Source organism: Maylandia zebra, linkage group LG5 (assembly GCF_041146795.1).
Source record: "Maylandia zebra isolate NMK-2024a linkage group LG5, Mzebra_GT3a, whole genome shotgun sequence".
NCBI lineage: Eukaryota > Metazoa > Chordata > Actinopteri > Cichliformes > Cichlidae > Maylandia > Maylandia zebra.
Genome location: NC_135171.1, coordinates 9,305,574 through 9,327,815, shown reverse-complemented (window position 1 = coordinate 9,327,815; position 22,242 = coordinate 9,305,574). Strand labels below are relative to the sequence as shown.

The 22,242-nt window shown below is 42.3% G+C and overlaps 3 protein-coding genes across 4 annotated transcripts in view; 1 reads left to right on the top strand and 2 right to left on the bottom strand.

Moving 5' to 3' along the window:
* Positions 1–22,242, top strand: part of LOC143418577 (solute carrier family 41 member 1-like) — a 149,667-nt gene that overhangs the window by 15,266 nt on the left and 112,159 nt on the right. The window lies entirely within an intron of this gene.
* On the bottom strand, positions 525–12,073 carry rpn2 (ribophorin II). 2 transcript variants are annotated; one of them, XM_004559932.5, is made up of 18 exons: positions 11,991–12,073; positions 11,462–11,652; positions 11,266–11,361; positions 10,972–11,147; positions 10,791–10,866; positions 10,167–10,301; positions 9,904–10,080; positions 9,687–9,805; positions 9,345–9,450; positions 5,435–5,526; positions 5,201–5,315; positions 4,789–4,983; positions 4,623–4,709; positions 4,437–4,532; positions 3,888–3,963; positions 2,270–2,399; positions 1,608–1,707; positions 525–1,120 (listed from the first exon to the last, which is right to left on the bottom strand). In XM_004559932.5, the coding sequence occupies exons 1-17, from the start codon at positions 12,001–12,003 to the stop codon at positions 1,656–1,658; spliced, it is 1,932 nt and encodes a 643-aa protein (XP_004559989.2). In that variant the 5' UTR covers positions 12,004–12,073; the 3' UTR covers positions 525–1,120; positions 1,608–1,655. The 2 variants fall into 2 exon arrangements, with proteins under 2 accessions (XP_004559989.2, XP_004559990.2); XM_004559933.2 differs by lacking the exon at positions 1,608–1,707.
* Positions 13,189–22,110, bottom strand: mybl2b (v-myb avian myeloblastosis viral oncogene homolog-like 2b). Its single transcript, XM_004559931.3, has 15 exons — positions 21,811–22,110; positions 21,279–21,375; positions 21,072–21,143; positions 20,896–20,988; positions 20,581–20,801; positions 19,907–20,039; positions 19,753–19,812; positions 19,450–19,650; positions 19,005–19,277; positions 18,790–18,929; positions 17,724–17,820; positions 17,528–17,635; positions 14,436–14,540; positions 14,215–14,346; positions 13,189–14,117 (listed from the first exon to the last, which is right to left on the bottom strand). Exons 1-15 carry the CDS (start codon positions 21,828–21,830, stop codon positions 13,989–13,991), a joined length of 1,881 nt encoding a protein of 626 aa, XP_004559988.1. The 5' UTR covers positions 21,831–22,110; the 3' UTR covers positions 13,189–13,988.

The window sequence follows — 22,242 nt, the reverse complement described above, 5'->3', positions numbered from 1 at the left end:
TTTATTTTTATTCCCACAATCTGCTCATTTGCATTCAGTACATGTAGCCGCCCTCCACTCAGACCTGCAATAAATTCGAGGCTGCTGTGGCTCAGGAGATAGAGCAGGTCATCTACCAATCAGAGGGTTAGTAGTTCAATCTCTGGCTATTCCAGTTCAAGCACCTTAGAGTCCTTAGGTGAGATACTGAACCCTGAATGGCCTCTGATGCATTCAGTGGAGTCTGTGGGATCACTAAAGGTGTAGCTTTTAAAAGCAGCAGTGTGACTTTGATTAAGAAAGTACTATGGCAGTGCAAGTACATTTATCATTTATCTAATGTGTTTAGGAGACACCTTTAGATTGTAGCTGGAAAAAGAAGAATGTTTTTACCCAAGCAAATATCATTTCTTTCTCCCCTACTGTGATGACAAAAAAATAAAATATATAAGAGATATATATATATAATCAATTTGACATACACAAAAAACCCACTGAGCTCATATTCTTCTCTATAATAAGAAAAAGAAAGAAACACGTGAGACTTGACCTCCCCAGCACCTTTATTTCCTGTTCTTCTTTACAAAAACATCCTCAAATTGCCCTCTTTTTTTACTTATTAACAGACTTTCTCAGAGACATCGACTCTGTATCAAATAGGAAACAGCCACAGAAATGTTCCATGTGTCAGTATTACTGCCAATATGGTTCATTAACAGTTGAAAAATGTTACGAGGAGAGCTGAGGGACAAAAAAGAGGAATGTACCAAAAAAAATAAAATAAAATAAGGAGGGGGGCGGGACAAACCCAGGTTTAAAAAAAACAAACAAAAAAAAAAAGAAACCAACAAAAACAGCTCGCAATAAGAAAACAAATCTCACAGGAAGATGAAGTGCAATGATCAGTAGCTCCACAGTCCTCTGCACTGAGTGTTATTCCAGACTCCCAGAGACGTGGTGATATTTCAATTTCTTCCATTTGGCAACACAGACAAACTGCATGCTTTGAAGTTTTCAACTTTTCGTCCCATTTTCTCTTAAAAAACAAAACAAACAAAAACAAACAAAAAACAAAACAAGGTTTTGATGGAAACAACAAAACAATCATCTTCTTTTTTCTTGCCCCTATTTTTTCTGATTTCTGTGGAGAGATACAAAAACAAGCATTAGTTATTACAGACATGACAATGAATGAATGAATGAGAACCTCTCTGGGTTCTCACTGAGCACCTGATCACTGACAAATCATGGATCATGCATTCTGATTGTGCACCCTACCACAAAAACACAGTGTAAGTAGGCAAAAACACAGAGCAACCATCATGACCAAAATCTCTCAAGTCGTGGACGATGCACGGACATGGACACAAAACACATCTCTCAAATGTAATGGTACAACCAGAACCACGAGTGTTAGACAACACAATGGAGGGACTGTCCAAGTGGCTGCATGGCTATGGTTGCAGTGATCGTGGTGGGATGAGTGAAGAGGCAAACCAGAGGGGGGGTGGGGGGGTGGCAGCAAGTACATGTGAACACTCGGAGTTAGAATGAGCACCACACAGCCATGCACGCTGCGAGACATTATGGAAATGCGCAGTGGATGCAGTCTGTGAGGATGCCCTTACTTCAGCCTGGAAGCAGAACCGACTCATTTGTTACATATGGGGGAGGCTTTATCGAAGGCTTCTATACTTTGCCAATCTACTACTTTGCTCTGCAGCAATCCTGTAAGACACAGCGAGGTGTGGATAGAAGGGTTAAAGAAAAGAAAAGAGCTTCACGAGACAAAAACTAGCCTGGAAGAAGGGACAAAGTCCTCAGTTGGAGAATGACATTGGTGAAATCATTAATTGAAATCTTCTACGTTGTTAAATGGGCTGTTGTGAGATCAAGAGGTAAAGGCGGACAATTACAAAGCGAGCTCTCGAGTCAGAGACAAATTGCTCACTCTGGCCCTCAAAGAGCTCTACATAATCACGGTGAAGAAATTGCCCCTGATATCATCACTGCTTTCACTCCTTTAGATCTTGCTGCTGTTCTTCTCTCCTTTTCCAAGTATGCACAAGCTCTTCTACTGGCAGAGAGCCTGATATCGAAATTAGCCTCTGCAGGCCCACTGAACAGCTACGAATATAGAATAGGCACTTTCCCTCAAGTTTGGAGATAAGAACTACCTAGAAGCCTCACAGCACTGAAGTCCTTGTTATCTGGAAAAGGGCTAGGCTTTCTCTCTACCATTAAGGACTCTCTAGGAGCCATTTGTGCCAGTCGCATTTGGCAGGCGTACCTCTTCACTGCTTTCTGGGCCAGCATGCGGTTTCCGGCAAGGAAAGTTACACCGCCGATGATTGCCAGGTACTTCAGAGTCTGGAACATGTTCAGGTGGGTCCAGTAGACGTACATCAGGCCCAGCATGGCTGAAATGAAACAGCCAAATAGATTTGAACATTAATGACCACCCAGCCAAGTTCCCCATCTCCACTCCTTCACAACATATAGAATGCTCCAATGCTATGATATACTGAGCCATAGTCCTTTGAATTTGACATATCTTCATGGTAACAAAAGGAAATAATTATAGAATAAAACCTTTAATATTTTTACTGGAAGTATTACAGTGGTCCTGTGGTTTGGACAGCCAGCAACAGCCATTAACAGAACTGCAGCCACCATCCTGTTGCGCTGTAGTAGCCATTGTGCTGTCACGTCATTCACTCTAAAACTTACACTATAGCCTACATGTGTTAGTATCATGGATCACATTAGCTGGTTAATTAACATGCCAACTCAACTAGCATTTAACAAGTGGCTTCTTCCTAATGGCTCATCCTACAAAGCTTACAGAAACCACGCTCTGTCCTGACATCTGCAAACACGTTGCTGATGAGTTTATGGGCTCAGTCACTTGTTACGGGTCACACTAAATGAGTCCAATATTTAAATATTTAAACTTCTAAGAGTCCCTCAGCCTAGTGACTGTTTAGTGATCCCCAGGGAGCCGCTGGTCTAAGAAAAACTGAACCCGACCCAGTTAGCAAGTAGTTGTGGCAGGTTGCTGCCAGTCACTAACATGAGATAGGTTTCCTATCCCATTCTGGTTCTAAAAACACTACCCTGTGCAACTGGTTTCACCCAGCAGTAACCAGCCAACATTTGCTAACTGGTTGGGGAACACACATTTTTCCCTTTATATTCTGGGAAGCAGCCACTAAGAAAGCACAAATGTTCCACGAAAATGTTTTAAGTTGCGTTAAAAATTACATTAAACTGTTACAGAGCCATGAAGGTTTTGCCACGTGTGCACAGAGACATCGGGAGACACGGCACTTCGAAGGAAATTTTTTATGCCTAAAACACAAACCTCCCTTTAAAGAGAGCACTGTGGCAGGTGAAGCATCGGATCTGTGTGGCGTGACGAGAACACTGAACTCTGTGGTGATAAAAAACGCACAGAGCTAAGTCTGCTAGAATTCTGCATTGTTTTCCTGTCACAATTGCCTGTCGCACTTTTGTGTCATCATGAAGTGCCCTCGATTTCAGTGGTTTTGACACTTCATGGGAGATGTAGCCCCACCAGATGTTTACTTTGGAGAGCAATTTGCACAACAATAGTGATGATGGAAATGAGCAGAAATTTGCATTTCCTGTTGTCGTGCTTTTCTGGGTTTAAATTTTTGCTTCTTTTGGCTGCTAAATTCCGCACATGGAAAACTGACTTAATGTCACAGAGGTGTTTGGGGAATTTCATGAATAATGCATACTTAGAATAATCATTCTGCGTAATGTCAGCTGTTCTTACAGCAATTCGCTCATCGTGTAGAACAACAGCGGGCAAACAGCAGGCAGAGAAGCTGGAAAAAAGTCGAGTCTGTGGCAAAGATTTCATTTCAAACACGGGGACTAACCTGCGTGTCCCAGATGGAACAGGATGGTGCTCGGAGAGAAGCTGAAGCTGGAGATGTTGGCGCCGAGCTTGACCCACTACAGAGGAGAGAGGGGAATAAAACACAATGTGATTTTTCGTCCTCTGCAAGAGGACAAAAGAGCCAAAAAAATTGTTTACCACCTAACGCACAATGAACTGATCCACGGCAACAATGACTATTATTCATCACTGAAAATGCCAGGGGAAAAATACACTATAGCTTTTGTGATTTCAAATTAAAACAAGTATTATAGTCATAGTGGACTAGAGTCTCATTCACTGTCTGTGAAGGCTTCGTACTGAAGAGCTTTTCAACAGGGGAAAAAAAGATCACTGCACAGAGCAATAGCACAGGCGGACGAGCTATCAGGGAAAGCTTGGACTGATAATGAAATAGGTTTGTTTGTAGGTGTGTCTCTTTAAATAGCAAATTACTTCCATACGTATACGAAACCACAGCTAGATGGAGAGTGGAAAAAAAAAAAAAGGGAAACATTTTGTACAAACATATTATTATTATTATTATTACCAGAATGAGCAGCAGCAGGAAGGGAGACAGGATGAGTGCAGTGAAGGTGTTGGAAACCACTGTGGAGGGCTTCTTCTCAGGTTCCCTGAACAGATGCTGCACAAACATGAGGAGATTGTTAAAATCAAGCTGGTTTCATTCTATCATCAGCCAGTAAATGAGATGTTAAGAGAGCATAACTAGTACCTGAATCTCTGGTTTGGGTACATAAAGAGTCTTAGGTTGAATTGTTGCCGGGGCCTCCTCATCCACGAACTTCAGAATGACGTCGGCCTTTCAAAAGATTAAAAGTGGGTGAGCAGGGTTTACGTCAGCGAGGACTCGCTATCGCCAACAGGCCTCAGACACTCACCACGTTCCACAGGATGGGATTCTCTAAAGTGGCGTCTCCAACGATGAGGTAGAGAGAATAGGTGCCAGAGATGGAGTCGAATTCCGATTTCCGCTCGGCTGTGTCCAACTCAAACTTGTACAGGTTCTTGCTGTCGGGTTCGGCCACAAACACGACCTCCTGGCCAGTTTTCTGATTGTGCAGCCGTACAAAGGTCTGCAACATGGACAAGAAACAGGTTTTTGACATCAGGTGAGGGTTTGAGCTCACCCTCCTGCCATAACCAGTGTGTGTCTTCTTGCGTTTGACTAGACGTTCACTATGAGGGCCGTATGGTCACAAACGAGACTATAAAAGCAGACGAAGTCAGAAACAAGTGTTCTGTCAGCAGTTTGCTGTAGACATGTGTTCCTGTCACACTCTGATTACACACCTGGTGAGGTGTGAGCTCCACTCCAGTGTTAATGTCAACCAGCTGGAAGGACATGGCAAAGTTCTGGTGGCTGTCTGCTGTGAAGGAGCTCTTAGCTTTGGAAGGATAGTCCACCCTGCATGTGTATTTACCAAAAAGAAAAGACAAAAACAGATGAAAATCATTTAGTATTTTACTTTCCTCTTACGGTGGATCAACAAAAGCTGGCACCACTTTTTAAATTTGATTTCCAACCTGGTGGTCTTTGTGCCGATGCTCTGGTCCTTATCCACCACAGAGAGGTCCATGTTGGTCACAGCCACCTCTGTGGACACCTTCACTTTAAGCTACAGGTGGAGACAGAGTACAAAGCAGAGTCATGAGTACAGTAGTCAAAGTGTGTGCACAAACAATGCAATGAGAATTCAGTGGTTCCCCACACAGCCTGCACACGGGCAGGCAGCCCGGGTATATTAAAGCCTGAACAGATTATCCTGGATGCAAATCACATTCTACACATCTGTGATGGATCTAAAAGGAGTGGACAATCCCTTTACTCTTGTTTTCAAAGTTTAATCACTGCTCAAATGTCTCCTTAATATGGTTTAATATGCTACTGTGGAAAAACTCAACAGCATTCAGCTGCTTCCCCAGAGAGGATCGCAGAATCCAACTCAACAGTAGCTGGACCAAAGCTTGCATCAGCAGCCCCGGAGGGCCACTCCAACCAAAATGTGTAGCAGATGGAGAGCTGGTCCATACGTGACTACACCGAGACTGCAAAAGAGCAAAATGAGAACTACAAGTGCCAACTTCAAGACGGTGCCATCATCCCTCGGATCAGGGGTTTGCTGGACTGACATATGATTTTACTTTTTTTTTTTTTCCCCACAAAGTACATGGCAAATAAAATACTTGCTGATGAGAACCTTATAAACATAATTATTTCTTTATTCATTTAAGAAATGATGGATCCCTGTTTTTCCTTCTCCTTTCCTTCTTCTGCTTTCCTTCTCCAAGCTGCTGGACTTGAATGAACACAAATTTTAAACTGGTGCAGCAGGTACTTCACACACACACACACACACCAGCACCACGTTAGAGTGGTCTGTCCAACGATTTCTGTAACTGGGTTCACATCCACTTCATGTCGTGACTGGCCAGCTGCGAGGAGCCAAGAAAGCAGCCTGATTTTGTACTTCTCTCTCTCGTGTTCCCTTTTCCATTGGACACAGAGCATTTTACGGCACTTCTCCTGCGAACAACCAGGTGAAATATCCTGACAGTCTCCATGGAGAGACTGTCTGATGACGTGCACCATTGTTCCCACATACTGCACAGTATCCTGTTATACCCCACCCTCCAGCTTTGTCATGTCTCAATATGAATGAACAAGAGCTGCACAAATATGTTCTTCTAATTTTTGTTTTTAACTATATAGAAAACAAGATCATCTGCATAACCACATCTCCCTGATCAAGTTTTATTTATTTGGTTTTCAGTTAGATTGTAGCTAAAGTTCAATCTGCTGAAAAAAACAAACATGTTTTTAAGTTAGGAAATACATAAAGATTGTAGAGCACTCGTGTTAATAATTGCAAACTCATTACTGACCAAAACTATTCTGATTTCTGCCATAACTGAACATCAGCAGTGAAAGAAAGCTCCTGAAGCTGTAGAGGACCACCGTTTCCACAAGCCCAACAGCAGGCCCTTTGTCATTAATACAAACAGCCTGCTGGTTAGTGGGATGGGCAGTACACCAGATGTATCAGCATACATGCAGTAATTTCTTTAATTATATGAATATTAAGTCAATAATAAGTCAAACAGCACTCAATAAACCAAAATGCCTATTGTGGATTTTACAGGAGTTAGAGCTGCATCCACACGTAGCTACCAGAGCCCACAGAAAGTGATCGAGTAAAATAATCACTGGGATGCAAAGTTGACGGAAAGCGAGTACCAATGCGAGTGCAGGATACTTTCGATTGAGATATGACCTAGTAGTAAATGCATTAAAGGGTTACCTAGGCAACTGGAGCCTGGAACGTGTGCAAGCGATGAGCTGTCAGCTTCAAAGGGAATCATTTTGTGTGGACACAGTTTAAGAAGTTGAAGCTCAAGCTACACTTGTAGTATATTCATTAAAAGGAAAGTTTTCTATGCAGTCTATGCAGCGCTGTTCAAAACTAAGCACACCCCAACATTCAACAGCTTGCAGAACCACCGTCACTGTTTTGTGTACGACTTTATCCGTCTCTCATGTCGTTGTAGAGGAATTCTGACCCCACCCTTCTTACAAAACTGCGTCAGCTCATTGAGGTTTGACTATATTTGATTAAGGCATTCATTTAAGCACAGCTCTCTTAAGATCAACAGCATATTGATCAGGTTGAGTTCTAGACTTTGACTGGACCTTTACGACATGTTGATTCTTTTCTCTTTCAGCCATTCCAAACTTTACTGCCAGAAAGAAGAAGAGTTTGTGCTGATGTGCCGTGTTTGGTTTTTCCCAAACATGGTAGATGTACATTATGGCCAAACATCTCCACCTATTCACATAAGTTTTGCTTTAATAATCAACAGCTTCCTGAAATCAAAGCACGTAACAGTGTTTGAAATATGAACACTTTCCAAATCTTTCATATTTACAGAATGGTATTCTGGGTAATGTCATCTTTCAAGGTAGAATAACAGTACAACAGCTGGGAGGATGTTTGTGGCTACATATAAAGAAGAGGATGAAGAAAGAGACGCGACATGCCCTAACGCAGACCTTCCCAAAGTGGGGGCGCAGAGCCATTGCAGGGGGGGCGCGGTATGAAAAGGGGGGGGGAGGCTTGGACACTGCTAGCACGGGGCGCCCACACAAACGCAAAGCAGGAGATGAAGCATCGCGGAATATGTTTCCAAACCAACTTCATTCTAAGCCAAAGACTAGAAAATATGGTGAAGCATGTCTGCCCTTTGGCTTCACCTGCACAAGTGCCGAGGTAGGTCTCCCCTGCAGGATTGGTTTTCCCTGCGTCGGGAGCAGCGCTGGGCTGTTCAAATCACGGACAAACAGGATCCCACAGCTGTTTGTTTTTAAACCCATTTTGCACAGAGAGGCATTTTTTGAAAAATGGATTGATAGTAATGTTGAATATTATTACACAGGAAAAAAACAACTACACGTAAAATAATCCCACTGTGACGCCTCTGCCTTTGTAAATGGAGGGACAGTAACTGCGTGTGTATATGTAAACATGTAAAACCTGAAGATTAACAGTATTTTGTCTCTATCTGCCATTCTGCAATTCATCTCACGTAAACAATAACGTGGCGCACAGCGTGACGTGAAAAAAAAGGCACACACCTTTGACGTTGTGTTACGAACTCTGTATTCCTCGTCCACACGTAAACATAAAAAAGGAGTTTTAAAAAAAATCTCAGTTTTCGGTGATTTGAAACGCCGTTTAGGTGCGGACGAAAGGCCCAAGCACATAGAAACAGCTGCGTTTTCAAAAATACCCGTGTAGGTGTGGACGTACCGTACAAGAGTTAGTAGTTTATTTTATTATTACCTGTAATTTATTGCAGATTACTTGTATTTGCTTAATTGTTTACTAAATGTTTGAGGTGTGAAATAAACCGCAATGGAGCAAAATATGGGTGTGTGTGGTTGGAGGATGTGTTTGTGCGCGCGCAGGGCGCGAACATTTTTCTTGTAAAACAAAGGGGGGCCCAGCAAAATAAAGTTTGGGAACCACTGCCCTAACGTAACATAACATGTGACTAACAGAGAGCTGTGTGTATTTTAAGCTTTTTAGTTAAAAAATGAAAAAAAATTTTTTTGACTTTTTCATATTTGCTTGTTGCTTTGCTCTGCAAACACTAACGAGTCACATATTTGCTTCAAAACAGCAGCAATTAAAAGTGACCTTAGGTGCAGACTACAGGCCTCAGGCAAATATTTCATATTAGTTAAGGGGGGGTCTAAGACTACTTTTCTTATTGTTCTGATTGTGTGTTATTACAATGATTTATTTTACATATACCCCTGACAAAAGGGAAAAGGAGTCACTGTAAACCTAAATAAAGAACCACTGATTGGAAAAATAACAATGACTATTATTGTGCATGCCAATTCCAGCTAAATGCAGCAAGAAAAAAAACGTACCTCGACATGATTGGCAACCAGCCGGCTGTCCCCGGTCACTGCAATGGTGAACTGGTAATATCCGCTGGCTGGCTGGCTGGACATGAAGTTCAGTTCAAAGACGCCGCTGAAAAGGAGAAAATAAGAAGAACTCAGTATAACAGCTGGGGTTGCAGTCACAATTTACTGTAAAATGAAAGTACGTTGGGATATTATGTAAAGAGGATTAGAAACACAATCTACAGCCAATGACAACTGTTTGCTTTAATACTGGAGTTTACCCTGTCGTTGGGGATAAATCTCAACTTCTGGGGAACTTGAGAGACGACTGTACAGCTAACACATTTGGATTCTTATACATACTCATTAATTGTGAATGGTGCTTGGTTGAGAATAGCAGCCTTCGAGGCCACAGCGTATGCAGATTCCACCACCACATTGGCTGAGTCTAGTGGTTGAGACATGACATCAGTGACAAGGAGCTGTGAATCAGAAAGAGAGAGAGACAGGGTGATGTGACTGTGAGGTGATTAAAAACCACACTGAGGGCTGTAGATAGAACACGATCCATCATGTGTACCTGCAGGGTTGGCTGGCTGTGGGAAACAGTAGCTGGGCCCTGGGCAGTGACGACTACCGGTACGTGGAAGCGGTTGCCGGACAGAGCAGCGGCGGCGCTTGCCACGCTGAAAGCCTCAGCCAGAGAGTCCCAGGATTTCTTGCTGAAGATAGAATTCACCAGCTGGATGACCTGATCCTGTGTGAAGAGAACATTTGCCATCAATACCAAGCCAAATCGATATAACTTCAGCTGGTACAGCACCTCACAAACAGATATCAGACCTCTTTGATAGGAGGCTCCATGTCCATGTGATCTGACAGGGAATAAGCAGCGGTCACAAACATGGCGGTTGCTTCGAGTCCCTCTTCAAACTGGAGGTAGAGGCCACCGAGGTCATCCAAGCGAGCTGTCAGATCCTGGAAGGGAAAAGCCATCAGAAGGGGAGTTAGAATTTACCTTAATTTCTGTCGTGCATATTGTTGCAGTGATAGATACTCTTATTAAACAAAGCCAAGGTCAGCATATGTACAAGTAACACCTCCGAGTCAAAAGTTCAGACTTCAGAGGTTTTTTTTTACTCCCGACTCCTTACTGTCACTGAGAGAGGATATCACTGACTTGCTCAGCTCATCTGTTGTTCACACCTTGTGACTGGTAAAAAGAAGCCAACCAGAAGGAAACTAAAATGCCTCATTTGAACAAAGAGGCTGTCCCAAGGCCTAGTGCAACACAAATGTGGATCATTTGCAGCTTTACATCATGCAAAGCAATCCTTTTAGGGTCAAAGAATAAAAATATAAAACCATAAGTAAATACAATAGGGCCCATTTTGAAGATATAGGATTTCTTGCTATAAATCAAAAAATAGTGAGACAGCACCATCTGGTGGTAGTTTTAAAGTTCACCTCAATTTCTTCCAGTATTCCTCCGAGCTCTGCCTGCTGGGAAAGCTGGGATGCTGTTTGCAGAGCCATGGTGATGCTGTCCAAAGAGAACACCCATTTATTGTAAAATAAGATGCATAGACTCTCTTTATTTTTATTGTATTTTTTTGGTAATGACAACTGAAAAGCATCTAACACTTACGCCATAACATTATCCTCTTTGTTGATCCGGGCTGTCAAGGAACCTACAACTTCCTGGGAAGCAAGAGGAAGCCCAAGAGAGCTGAGAGCAGTCACAGCCCGATGAATCTGAGTCATGGTCGAATCTTCACTGACTGCAGCCAGGAGGAGGTCGCGGGTTTCGTTGGATACAGGGATCTAAAGAGTTAAAAACAAAAACAATGCACACAAATGTAATTCATGCATTTCTGTTACACTTATCTCTAACAGAAAGAAGGGATAACAGACAGAGAGACACCATGAAATATTTTTATACCTCACATCCTGAAATGGCACGACTGATCTCAGCAGCAAAGAAGAGTGAATCAACACTAGTGGAATCAAGCTGAGATTTCACAAACTGGCACACATCCTAAAAACAAACAAATGCAAAACAGCCACATAGTGAAGACCGATGGGAGTCTAGAGTCCATATATTACATATGCAAATAATGAAGGACTGTTTTTCTCACTTCGTGATCGGGAACTGTCGCTCCCAGCTTGGTCAGACCTACAACTGAGTAGTATGCGGACTCCAGGTCAGTGAACTGCTGGCTCAGGAGGTTCTGCAGTCGGGCCACATCAGACAGGGAGAGGTAATGTGACGGTGTGAGCGCCTGAGCTCCGGAAAGAGCCAGGCTGAGAAAGAACAACCCGAACAGCCCTGCGGACACACAGCATGGACTAAGTAATCTGACGCCGGCTGCTGCTCGAAAGGTGAATTCATAAACACAAAATTAAATATATAATAAACAGAATAATACATTTTTATAATAGCTTCTCAACATACAATTCATTCATTCATGTAACGCTCGCTCGTGCAGGTCTAGCTACGAGCCAGCAAGCTAACGTCAGTAGGAAACGGCACACTGCGAGCACAGAGCGGTATTTTTCCACCAACGATAAAACCTGCATTTCAACAAAAGCTTACACGACATGAATAAAACCAAAGATGCACATAAATGACATTCAATTCGGCGTTTTGTAAAGGAATGTACTCACTAGACCGGTCCATGTCTTGAGGTCTAATGCAGCGTCACCAAAAGCGACGATTACTTCCGGTGTCTCAGAGCGCGACCTGTCAGTAGGGGGATATCCGGCTGTACACGTTGCATTTAAAAATAAATGCCCACTAAAATTATCATTTTTATTATTATTATTTTAATATATAAATACTTTGTATACGTGTAAGACGCACTGTAAATAAAATAATGGTCTATATTTACATTCTTTGACATCGAATGCAAACTGTAGATCATGTTCGCAAATATCAGCTGTGCCATGGCCATACTGCAACAGGATTCTGGATGCTTTCAGGAAATTTCTAGATTTTTGTACCTATACAGCTACCGATATCACTGTAAAGTAGTATTTGCAAATCGGACTTGTTTAGTTTTTGTTTTTCATTTATAAAAACCGCATTTAAATTGTAAGCATTTTACAACTAATTTTAAAAGTACACTAATGTGACCAACTGTGCTCTTTTTTTGCACTTGACTTGTAAAAGCCTATATGACATTTTTTTTATTTCACCATTCATTAACCGCATAGAGAAGTTTTCGTCGTTTAATAATGTTAAAGTTTTCTTGAAGCAAACGGTATTATTAAAGTTCTTCATGACCGGGCCAAGTGTCCTCTTATGTGGAAATCAAAATATGGTCACCCTAAAGTACACCACGTGAGTCAACTGCCAAAACCTGTTTTTATCAAGGTGGTTTCTTGTGCTGATGGTGAGTACATTAAGTGTACTCCACTTACACTGATACTTTCAATGGAAACAGTTTGTTTTTGAATTTTTCACAGGATTACATAGAGCCTTAGGAAATTGTTTTTTCACATTCCTGTGTACTCAGAAATTTAGATCTTGCATTAAGAAAATGTGATTGGAAAATTCTGAAAGTTAATATCTTAATTTAAGTTACCTGGACAACTCCAACTCAAGCTAGGAAAGAACTTTAACCTCTAACCTTTAACCTGCTGAGGCTTCCTGATTGTTGGGTCTTTGCCTTGTAATATAATGTGACCCGATTCAAATGTTGTGAATTGGTGCCATATAAACATAATTGAACAAAATGTTGCATAAACTAAGACAGGCTCCAATTATTAGACCACACTTTCAGCACATTCCAACTAAAACAAAGCCTACTTTATACACCTTAATTTGTCAGGACTGCATCACAAAGTTGCAGCAGCATAATCAAACAGCAAGTGTATTGAACATATCAGTATTTTATTCAATTCTGCAACATTCTTGTATGACAGAGCAAACAGTCAACTCTATTTACAGTGTCACATTATTTATAATCCCCTTCACACCAACAGTTGGAACACTTTTACACCTTCACTACATCTCACATAAATGACTATTACAGATTAAAACTTGAGATGTACGCATCTTGATGGGTAGCTCCTCATCTTTAGAGATATGATTAGTGTCAATTTCTCTCCAATGTGTGGGAAGCTACAATTTGTGTGTACCGAAATGCATCATAAAACGAATCTATACATGCTAAATAGATCCTACAATAAGTGTTCCCTTCATGCATTACTGTTCAACCTGTAAATCCTCTATAACACAGAACATGGATATGGAGGGGCAACCTTTGTACAAAACACAATGTTAAAAAAACTGTTTAATCACATGTAAAACCTTTTTTTTTCCCCCCAGTGATGGCAAAACTATACAGCCTTAATTTTTCATTTACACATTCTTCTTCTTCCCCCTCAACATTCATTCGTTCTTTTCAAACACTGAAATAACAACTATGGAATTAAACATGCCTGGCAGCCTGACTCTACATCTAAAAGCAACATTCTCTTTCAGACAGGCCTAACACTGTCAATAACCTGATCGCTAACGTGTTGTTCAAACATGGCGCTAACCTTACAAGACGTGACTCTTTCTCCGCCACAAAGTACACCAGGCCCTCAGGAGAAATGGGAAAATAGCAACTGTTAGTTCTGGATAAGTAACATTTTGGCGTAAAAACACGAGCCATCTCAGGACAGGATCAGAGCCCGGCTAGGAGCGTGGGATTTTAGTGAGCGAAGGTAGCGCCGGGCTTTTTCTGTCATTATTAACTGGTCTTTAGTTTGTCCGCAAACAACCATTTCCCATTCCTTTGACATCTGTGGAGGAAAAAAAAACCCATAAACAGATGTAAATGACTTCACACTCTGATTACACTTATAACTCCTCTCAAAAGAGCAAAAAGGTGGAACATACTGGAACTGGGGGGACTGTGCTGGGAAATATGGCACTGTCACTTGGTCCCAAAAGGAAGCCCTGATCCAAAATGTTTTCGTGCCGCTTGCTGCTAAGTGGTGAAGAGCTGACAGAAATCAACATTGGTTCTTCCTGTGGCCAAAAAAGTAAGGACCAAATATCAAGAATTAGGATATGACTAAACCACACGCAGGCTAATAAAGCGTTTGCACACACTTTACCTTGATGTTGTGTTTGGCTGATTTACGTTTGGATGTAGGCATCACCTGGCAGTCCATTACATCCAGCGCCAACGACTTACGCACTTTCTTCATAGGAGGGCGATGCTGGCAATAAAAGACGATCAAATCGGCAAAGAGAAACAAGGTCTGTTAAAAATATCTGAGTGAAGAATGGAAGGAGGGTAGCAATGAGCTGTCAGCAGCTCTTAGCTCAAAGCATTCTCACAGAGTGGTGGCAGTAAGAGCCTGCTTTGGGTACAGCGACTGAACAAGGCTGCTTTCTGTGTGTGACAACTGTGATTGACAGCCCCGAGGTGGGAACTCCTGAGTGTGAAGAAAGGAGGTGCTATGTTCCAAAACTTTACAAGTTACAAAAGGCTCAGTGTTTGTGTAGCTGAAGGTCATTAACAGAATAAAATAGCATCCCCTGCATGCACCATTACAAAAACCCTTTTAAACAGAATTCCTCCGTACTAACATTTGTCAGTTTGCAGCTACGGCTCTAGGTGTATTATACTCATACATGTTGCACACAGAATGATTTTTTCTTTAAATTATGTGGAACATAGCAGAACAAAAAGAGTGCAAAACCGTGCAGCCTATATAGTGGAAAGAAGACCACCTAAGACTATTCAGCCAGTAGGGGAAGGATATGTCATAAACAGCGGTAGATCCTTTCCCTGCCCCAGGTATTAGTGTTTTTTGGCATTTGTGTCTTAAACTCGAATATTCAGTGTAGGATTAGCACTGTGTTATACTGCCCACAGTATAAGTGTACAAAAGTGAAGGGACCTGATGCATGTGAGCAGAAACACACTGCTATCACTGACAGAGCATGACAGCACATGTAACTGAACTGTAAAGTTTGATGATTTTAGCAACTTACATCTACTTACAACTGCTAGTGAGACTTTTAGTAGTTTTCCTAGGATCAGTTTCACTCCAGGTTTTAGATATTTAGTGCACAATATGTATACTATGGATGTTATGATCAGGAGTATCAAGATGTCAGAGCACCCGCACTACTACTATATTAGTATAGCGGGTCCATGGGGATGAAAAAAAAGAGACAGTTTTTGTGAATTAAGAGAACACTAATGATTTTTAAATTAAATTCTAGATATTGAGCTGCTAGCCAGAATTTTTTTAATTTTATGATGTTATTTTATTTATTTTTTCCAGTGTAAGCCTAATGAGCCATGATGATGACGACTTTCTTTAATTTACTGTAGTAGCATCTTCCTAAAGTGGACAAACTCAAAATTGTGTTTATTTTTATAATACATCTCAGCCTCATATTAATGGATGGGGTATCCGACCGGTGGCACTGACGTCACATCTTATGAAGACTCTAGAGCGGCTCTTCCTCAACCTCCTCCGACCACAGGTACAACATGCCCAGGACCCACTACAGTTTGCATACAAGGCGGATGTCGGAGTGGAGGATGCCATCCTGTACCTCCTGCATAGAGCCCACTCACACCTGGATGGGGGAAAAGGCACGGTCAGGATCCTGTTTCTTGACTTTTCCAGTGCCTTTAATACCATCCGGCCCTGTATGCTTCAGGAAAAACTGAACAGGATGGAGGTGGACCCCTGCCTGGTGGCTTGGATCTCCGACTACCTCACCGACAGACCACAGTACGTCAGGCTGAAGGACATCACGTCTGACACTGTGGTCAGCAGCACAGGAGCACCACAGGGAACTGTGCTGTCCCCTCTTCTCTTCACCCTGTACACCTCTGACTTCTGCTACAACTCTGAATTATGCCATATTCAGAAGTTTGCAGATGACACGGCCATCATGGGGTGTATCTGGGATGATCAGGAAGAGGAGTACAGAAGTCTGGTGAGGAACTTTGTCGCATGGAGTCACACAAACCACCTGCAACTCAACACCTCAAAGACTAAGGAACTGGTTGTGGACTTCGGGAGGTCCAGAGAAGGTCCACTGCCGGTTCAGATAGAGGGGGAGGAGGTGGAGGTGGTCAACAAGTACAAGTACCTCGGGCTGTGGGTGGACAATAAACTGGACTGGTCATGCAACACAGAGCACCTGTATAAAAAAGCCCAAAGCCGACTGTACTTCCTCAGGAGGCTGAGGTCTTTTAACATCTGCAGGAAGCTCCTGAGGATGTTTTACCAGTCGGTGGTTGCTGGAGTACTTTTCTATGCTGTGGTGTGCTGGGGGAGCAGCACAGCAAAGAGGGACTCATCCAGGCTGGAGAAACTGATCAGGAAGGCTAGCTCTGTGGTCGGCATGAAGCTGGACACTCTGGTGACAGTGGCAGAGAAAAGGACATTAAAGAAACTGCTGGACATTATGAACAATGCTGGGCATCCTCTGCACACGGCCATAAACAATCAGAAGAGTCTGTTCAGTGACAGGTTGCTTCTCCCCAAGACAAGAACTAACAGACTTAAAAACTCCTTTGTCCCACACGCCATCAAACTGTTTAACTCCTCTCTGGAGGGGAGAGGGAGGGGAAACAGGTGGACAAAGGAGGGGGGAACAACTAAGCTGTAGTGCCTCTTTACCTCACTGTACAATACCTTGTGCAATACTTTTGTAAATAGTCAACAGTGCAATAGACTCAATACTTGAAATGTGCAATTCACTTGTATTTTTATTTTTTATTCCTATTTATTCTATTTATCCCCTTTGTATATTTTATTTATATTTGTCTCTGTATTTTATATATATATATATATATATATATATATATATATATATATATATATATATATATATATATATATATATATATATATATATATATATATATATATATATATATATATATATAACAATTCTGTAACTGTAACTTCGGTCGTTGCTGTGCTTTTTGGAAGTCGAATTTCCCAGAGGAACCCACCCGAGGGATTAATAAAGTTCTATCTTATCTTATCTTATCTTATTATATTTCTTTATACTAAAAGAAAGGGGAACAATATGCAGGTGTATTAGGTTAGTAAATCTACCAGTCTGGCCGACTTGGAATCAAATGTTGGGCAGAAAGTGAGTCTGACACCAGCCTCTGACTGAAATGACTAAAAATCTGTGCAATGTATTAAAATCGGCTTTTAGTTACCACAGTTTTGCGCCTCTGTTCGGGTGGAGTTAAGCGCATCATTAAGTCGATCCCCGCATCTCTCAAGATGACCTCATTTATGTCGTCCTCGAGGTTGGGAGTCTGAGGCTGACAAAAGAGCAGAAAAGGCTGTTAACAGCACAGGAGAAAGACGAGAGCTAGCATGTTTTCCCAGACAGCACATGCTGATGCTCACCAGAGGCTGCAGAGGCCCGTACTTCTCCATGGCATTTTTAAACGGTGTTGGAGTTCGTGGGGTACACAGCTCAGACTTGTGGTTGGGTGTAACAAAACTAGAGAAAACAAAAAGGAGAACACAGAGAAGTTCATATACACTGTGTTAGATTAACAACGTATAATTCTTACTGTGAGAAAGACGCTAGAAGTCATTGTTCAGATTAACATCAGGCCCTGCTTAAACTATGTTAATGACAAAAATAAAAATCCTACTTCCAATTTTATCCACTCATTTCAGCTCAGTGTTACGTCACTTATGATCACCCTCACTGGTGGGTGTACCGCCTCACTAATACGTGTGGCTTTGAGCAGATAAGACACAAGCAGGCTGAATAGTTACAGTAATCGAGGTGCTGGCGAGATATTATGTTAGTGCAAGTGCTGCATTAAACACTGAACATAGGACTCGATTAGCCCATCGTCACCAATATCTAATCTCTCCAAACTTGAATCAGCATCAAACCGATATCTGATTTTTACACCACTTTACAATTAATGATTAGTTATTATTAATCTCTCACTCTCTTTCACAGTGTCTCTTTTGTCCTGTTTCCAAACCTCTGCCTGGGGCTTCTTCCTGTTAAAAGGGAGTTTTTCCTTCCCACTGCTGCCAAGTGCTTGCTCATTGGGGGGGGGGGGGGGGTGTCGCCTGATTGTTGGGGTTTTCTCTCTATTGTTGTAGTGTCTTACAATGTGTTACCTTACAATATAAAGTGCCTTAGGTGACTTTTGTTGTGATTTGGTTCTATATAATAAATGAATAAACTGAATTGATGTAAAAAATACTAGTAATAAATGTTAATCCATTGAATCTGACATATTCAATCCACAACCCTTTGTACTTGTAGAAAAACACACTCTAATAATTCTAAGAACATTACATGAGATTAAAATGTGCAAGAATCATTATTATAAGTTGGTGGAGATGCTTTGATGGCATCAGATCTTCAGAAATTTGTCTGTTTTTAGATGAACCCATGAAAAACGAAGCCATCAGATGCCTCCACCAATTAGAGGACTCTTACACTGAGTTTTCCTTTTGAGTGAGAGGCGTCTTGTCTCGCTGCAGTGGAGTGGTAACTATGGCTTTCTGGCTGCACACGGGTGTGGACGTGAGAGGCGACTCTAAGTCATGAGTGTCCTGCTTAGTCCACATGTTGAGAAACTGCAAAAACACACATTTGTCAGTAGAGTGCATTAATAGGACATGACTGCGAGTACCACTGAACAAGGGACTTACTTGAGATGGAGAAAAGGGCAAGATTTTGACAGGGGTGCTCTTAGGAGTCATGGACTTGTTGGCGTCGGGAGACAAAGCGATGCACCTTCGGCTCCGGTGGCTCAGTATGGAGGGGGGTGTGACGCCCCCAGGAGAGATGGGGATGAGTTCTCCTTTGCTGCCTTTGCTTAGTTCCTGCAGGGCGCTGCCTTCCAGACGAAACTGATGTCGCTCTGGGCTGGGACTGTCCTCGGGGAGGTCAAAGGCTGCGAGGTTGCACCAGCCATCAAGATCCTTAGTGCAGAAGAGACATTTATTTGTTAGGTCAGAATGCAACCACGACTGTGAAATAGCCAAGACTGAACAGGTGCAGGACAAACTGTATAGAGAATACATTATAGACAATATAAAACCAGGACAGTTTTTTTTTTTTTTTAAATAACCCCGTAGTATTGTAGATATTCACCCCATCCACCATGTCTAACACTTCCTTCAGAGCTGGGCCAGTGGGAGACAGAAATCCGGAGCTGTCCACCACCCAGCTGGTGCTGTTCAGCGCTCCTGTGCTGTCCACCTCACTCTTGGGACTCAGACTGTTGGTTGGAGAGGGAACAGACTTTGACGGCCCAGCTTTGCTGGTGCCAGCTTTAGCTGACGTTTCTTGCAGCTATTGGAAAAAGGAGATTCTATAACAACACTAGCATAGACTAGTTTCTGATACTTAAGATAACTGTGTTATTTTCTTTAATGAATGCGAACAGTCACTTACTGAAGGAGGGATCTTCTGCTCAGAGTCCTTGTCTGAACTGTCTTGAGAGCAACTGGGCACCTGTGTAATGAGAAGAACCCAATTTCTGTATCTCACCATACATATCTTTTGTATCTTGTATCATAGAGGAGGACATCATGGAAACACAGCCCACCTGACCATCCTTGTTAACACGAGCCCACAGCTCCTCCAGCTCATTGGGCCTGAAGACCTCCCCGGAGTAGAAGCCCATCTCTAACTTCCGTTTGATGGTCGAATTCCAGTGATTCTTCACTGCATTGTCCGTCCTGTCAATATATATCAGGACATGAATTGCAGTGTTTCCCCACATACTGACTTTATTTGGCAACACAAAGTAATCCTCGCACTTGTTTTGAAAGTTGACTTATTGCTAACAACCTAGCCCTGGCCCTTCTCCTGAGACATCCAACAATGTAATACACTACCTCTTAAGTGTGTCTCACACCCTGTGGATGAAAGGATTCCAACAAACAACAGTAGACAATACTCTGCTGCGAAGATCTGCTGTGACCTACAGGCTCAGTCTAGCTGGAACAAGTCCCTTGTGGCTGAGAACAGAACAAGGACTACTGTTTAAGTTTAAGACTGTGGTGTAGGAGTCCATGCAGTCCATTGCAGGACAAGTGACCCACCAGATAGGCAGCTGATTAAATTGTTCATCAGTTGTTACAAAGTATCTGACAAGCACAGCAAAGTATCAAACTTTTCTAAGTTAAAAATTTAAGAATTCAATTCAGAAAAGAGCAGGAGTTTGCATGTAAAAGCTCATATCAGCCAAATTCTGTTTCTGGCAGAGTAGCTACTTGCCTTCCAGGGAGCAGTTTTGCGATCTCAGCCCAGCGATTGCCAAGCAGGCAGTGAGCCTTATAGATGATGAGGTCCTCCTCAGCCGTCCATGAAGACTTCTTGACACTGGGATTGAGGTGGTTGTGCCAGCGCTCTCTGCACTGCTTCCCCAGTCTGCCTTTCAGGTGCTTGGCTACCAGTGCCCACTGTTTGTTGCCATAAAGATTGACAAGCTCTATAACCTAGAGGACAAAAAAGAAAAGTTTAAAAAAAAAGATCACCAGCATGCTTTTATTCACAACATATTTACTCCGTTAACACCTCTAAACTACCTACCTTCTCATCTTCCTCTTTAGTCCAGGGGCCTTTCACTAATTCTGGGTCCAAGACTTTAAACCAGCGGTGCTGACACTGATGTTCAGTATGATTCTAAAAAACAAAAAAGCAAACTCAAAATACTGAAAAAGATTTCTGTTGACATACATTCTTACAGAAAAGATGTTCAGACTCACAGGTATGTAGCTGGCTATGGTTTTCCAGTCATTTGGTCCCAGTTTCTGAACCAGCGTTTTAAGCTTCTCATCCTGTATACACACCCAAAAATGAGCATTTTTATGATCCCTGTCCTCTAAAGCCATCTAAATAGTCGGTTTACTTCAATGTTTAAATGAAGGTCTGGTTTACATTATATATATTAAAAAATAAAAATAAACAAATACCTCCTCTTGAGTCCATTTCACCTTCACTTTCCCTCCATCCCTCTGCTCTGCCACATCAGAATCAGTGTCCTGATGCATGGCCTCCTCTCCATCCTCACTGAGAGACAAACAACTGTGATGTGGACGAACATAGCTGACAGACAACTCACTACTGACCGGCCCTGGTGATGTCCGGAAGACAGCTAGATTATCGTTCTTATTTTTCTAGCAACTGCGCGGACAACAGCTCGCAGAAATAACATACTGTTTGCCAATTATGTCTGTGTTGAGCAGTGATTTATTTATCTAGTGAGATCTAAGAGAAACCGTGTTTGGCCTCAAGTTTAACCCTAAGCCTGTTTTCCGTGTCCGGAAAAAGGGCGGCACAGACACAAGCGAGCTCCCAGGCATAGCAGGGTTAGGTCAAACAGTAAAGACTGCAATTTCCAACTGACTGTATTAAACAGAAGACGTTAAATACTCACATTATCCCCCGTGTTAAAAAAAATAAAATAAGCACAGCTAATTTAGGTAATAAATATTAACATCTTACCCGCGCGGCCACCGGGACATTTCCCTCTATTTCTGTTGTTTACGGTCCGAAAGCGATTTCTCCGGCGGCCGTTGCACGTCATGTACATACGTACTCGGTATTATGTCGTCGTAATACCCGTGATTAATGTCTCTATGCTGTAGCCAGTGTTGGTGATGGAGGCTCGGCACTTTTCTAATGTTACAGCCTATACAACCAGCTGGTGCGGAGCGCCAGAGTTGTCCGCGCTCTTGGATTTCTATCTCGCGCTCTTCTCTGTCGTAGGAACCGGATAGTGACGTAGCTGCGCATTGGAGCTGCGCGTAGCCACAAAGAACGCTTCCGGTTTGTCCCAGCGGTGTAAATTTTGTTTTATTATCGTAAAATAATGTTTTTTGCTGTCATTTGTGTGTCCTAGTCAAACACTGTAAACACCCAATTGCTCAGAGGAGA

Bases quoted from the DNA above. Each gene is read 5' to 3' on its own strand.
- rpn2 (XM_004559932.5), bottom strand. The intron at 4,533-4,622 runs GTACTAGTTATG...ATGTTTGTGCAG, and splicing joins TACCCAAACCAGAGATTCAG to CATCTGTTCAGGGAACCTGA. The intron at 3,964-4,436 runs GTAATAATAATA...TCTCCTCTGTAG, and splicing joins TCCTGCTGCTGCTCATTCTG to TGGGTCAAGCTCGGCGCCAA.
- mybl2b (XM_004559931.3), bottom strand. From the start codon at position 21,830: ATGTCCCGGTGGCCGCGCGG. The intron at 20,989-21,071 runs GTGAGTCTGAAC...TTTGTTTTTTAG, and splicing joins CCATAGCCAGCTACATACCT to AATCATACTGAACATCAGTG. The intron at 18,930-19,004 runs GTAAGTCCCTTG...GTGTTTTTGCAG, and splicing joins TGCCCTTTTCTCCATCTCAA to TTTCTCAACATGTGGACTAA.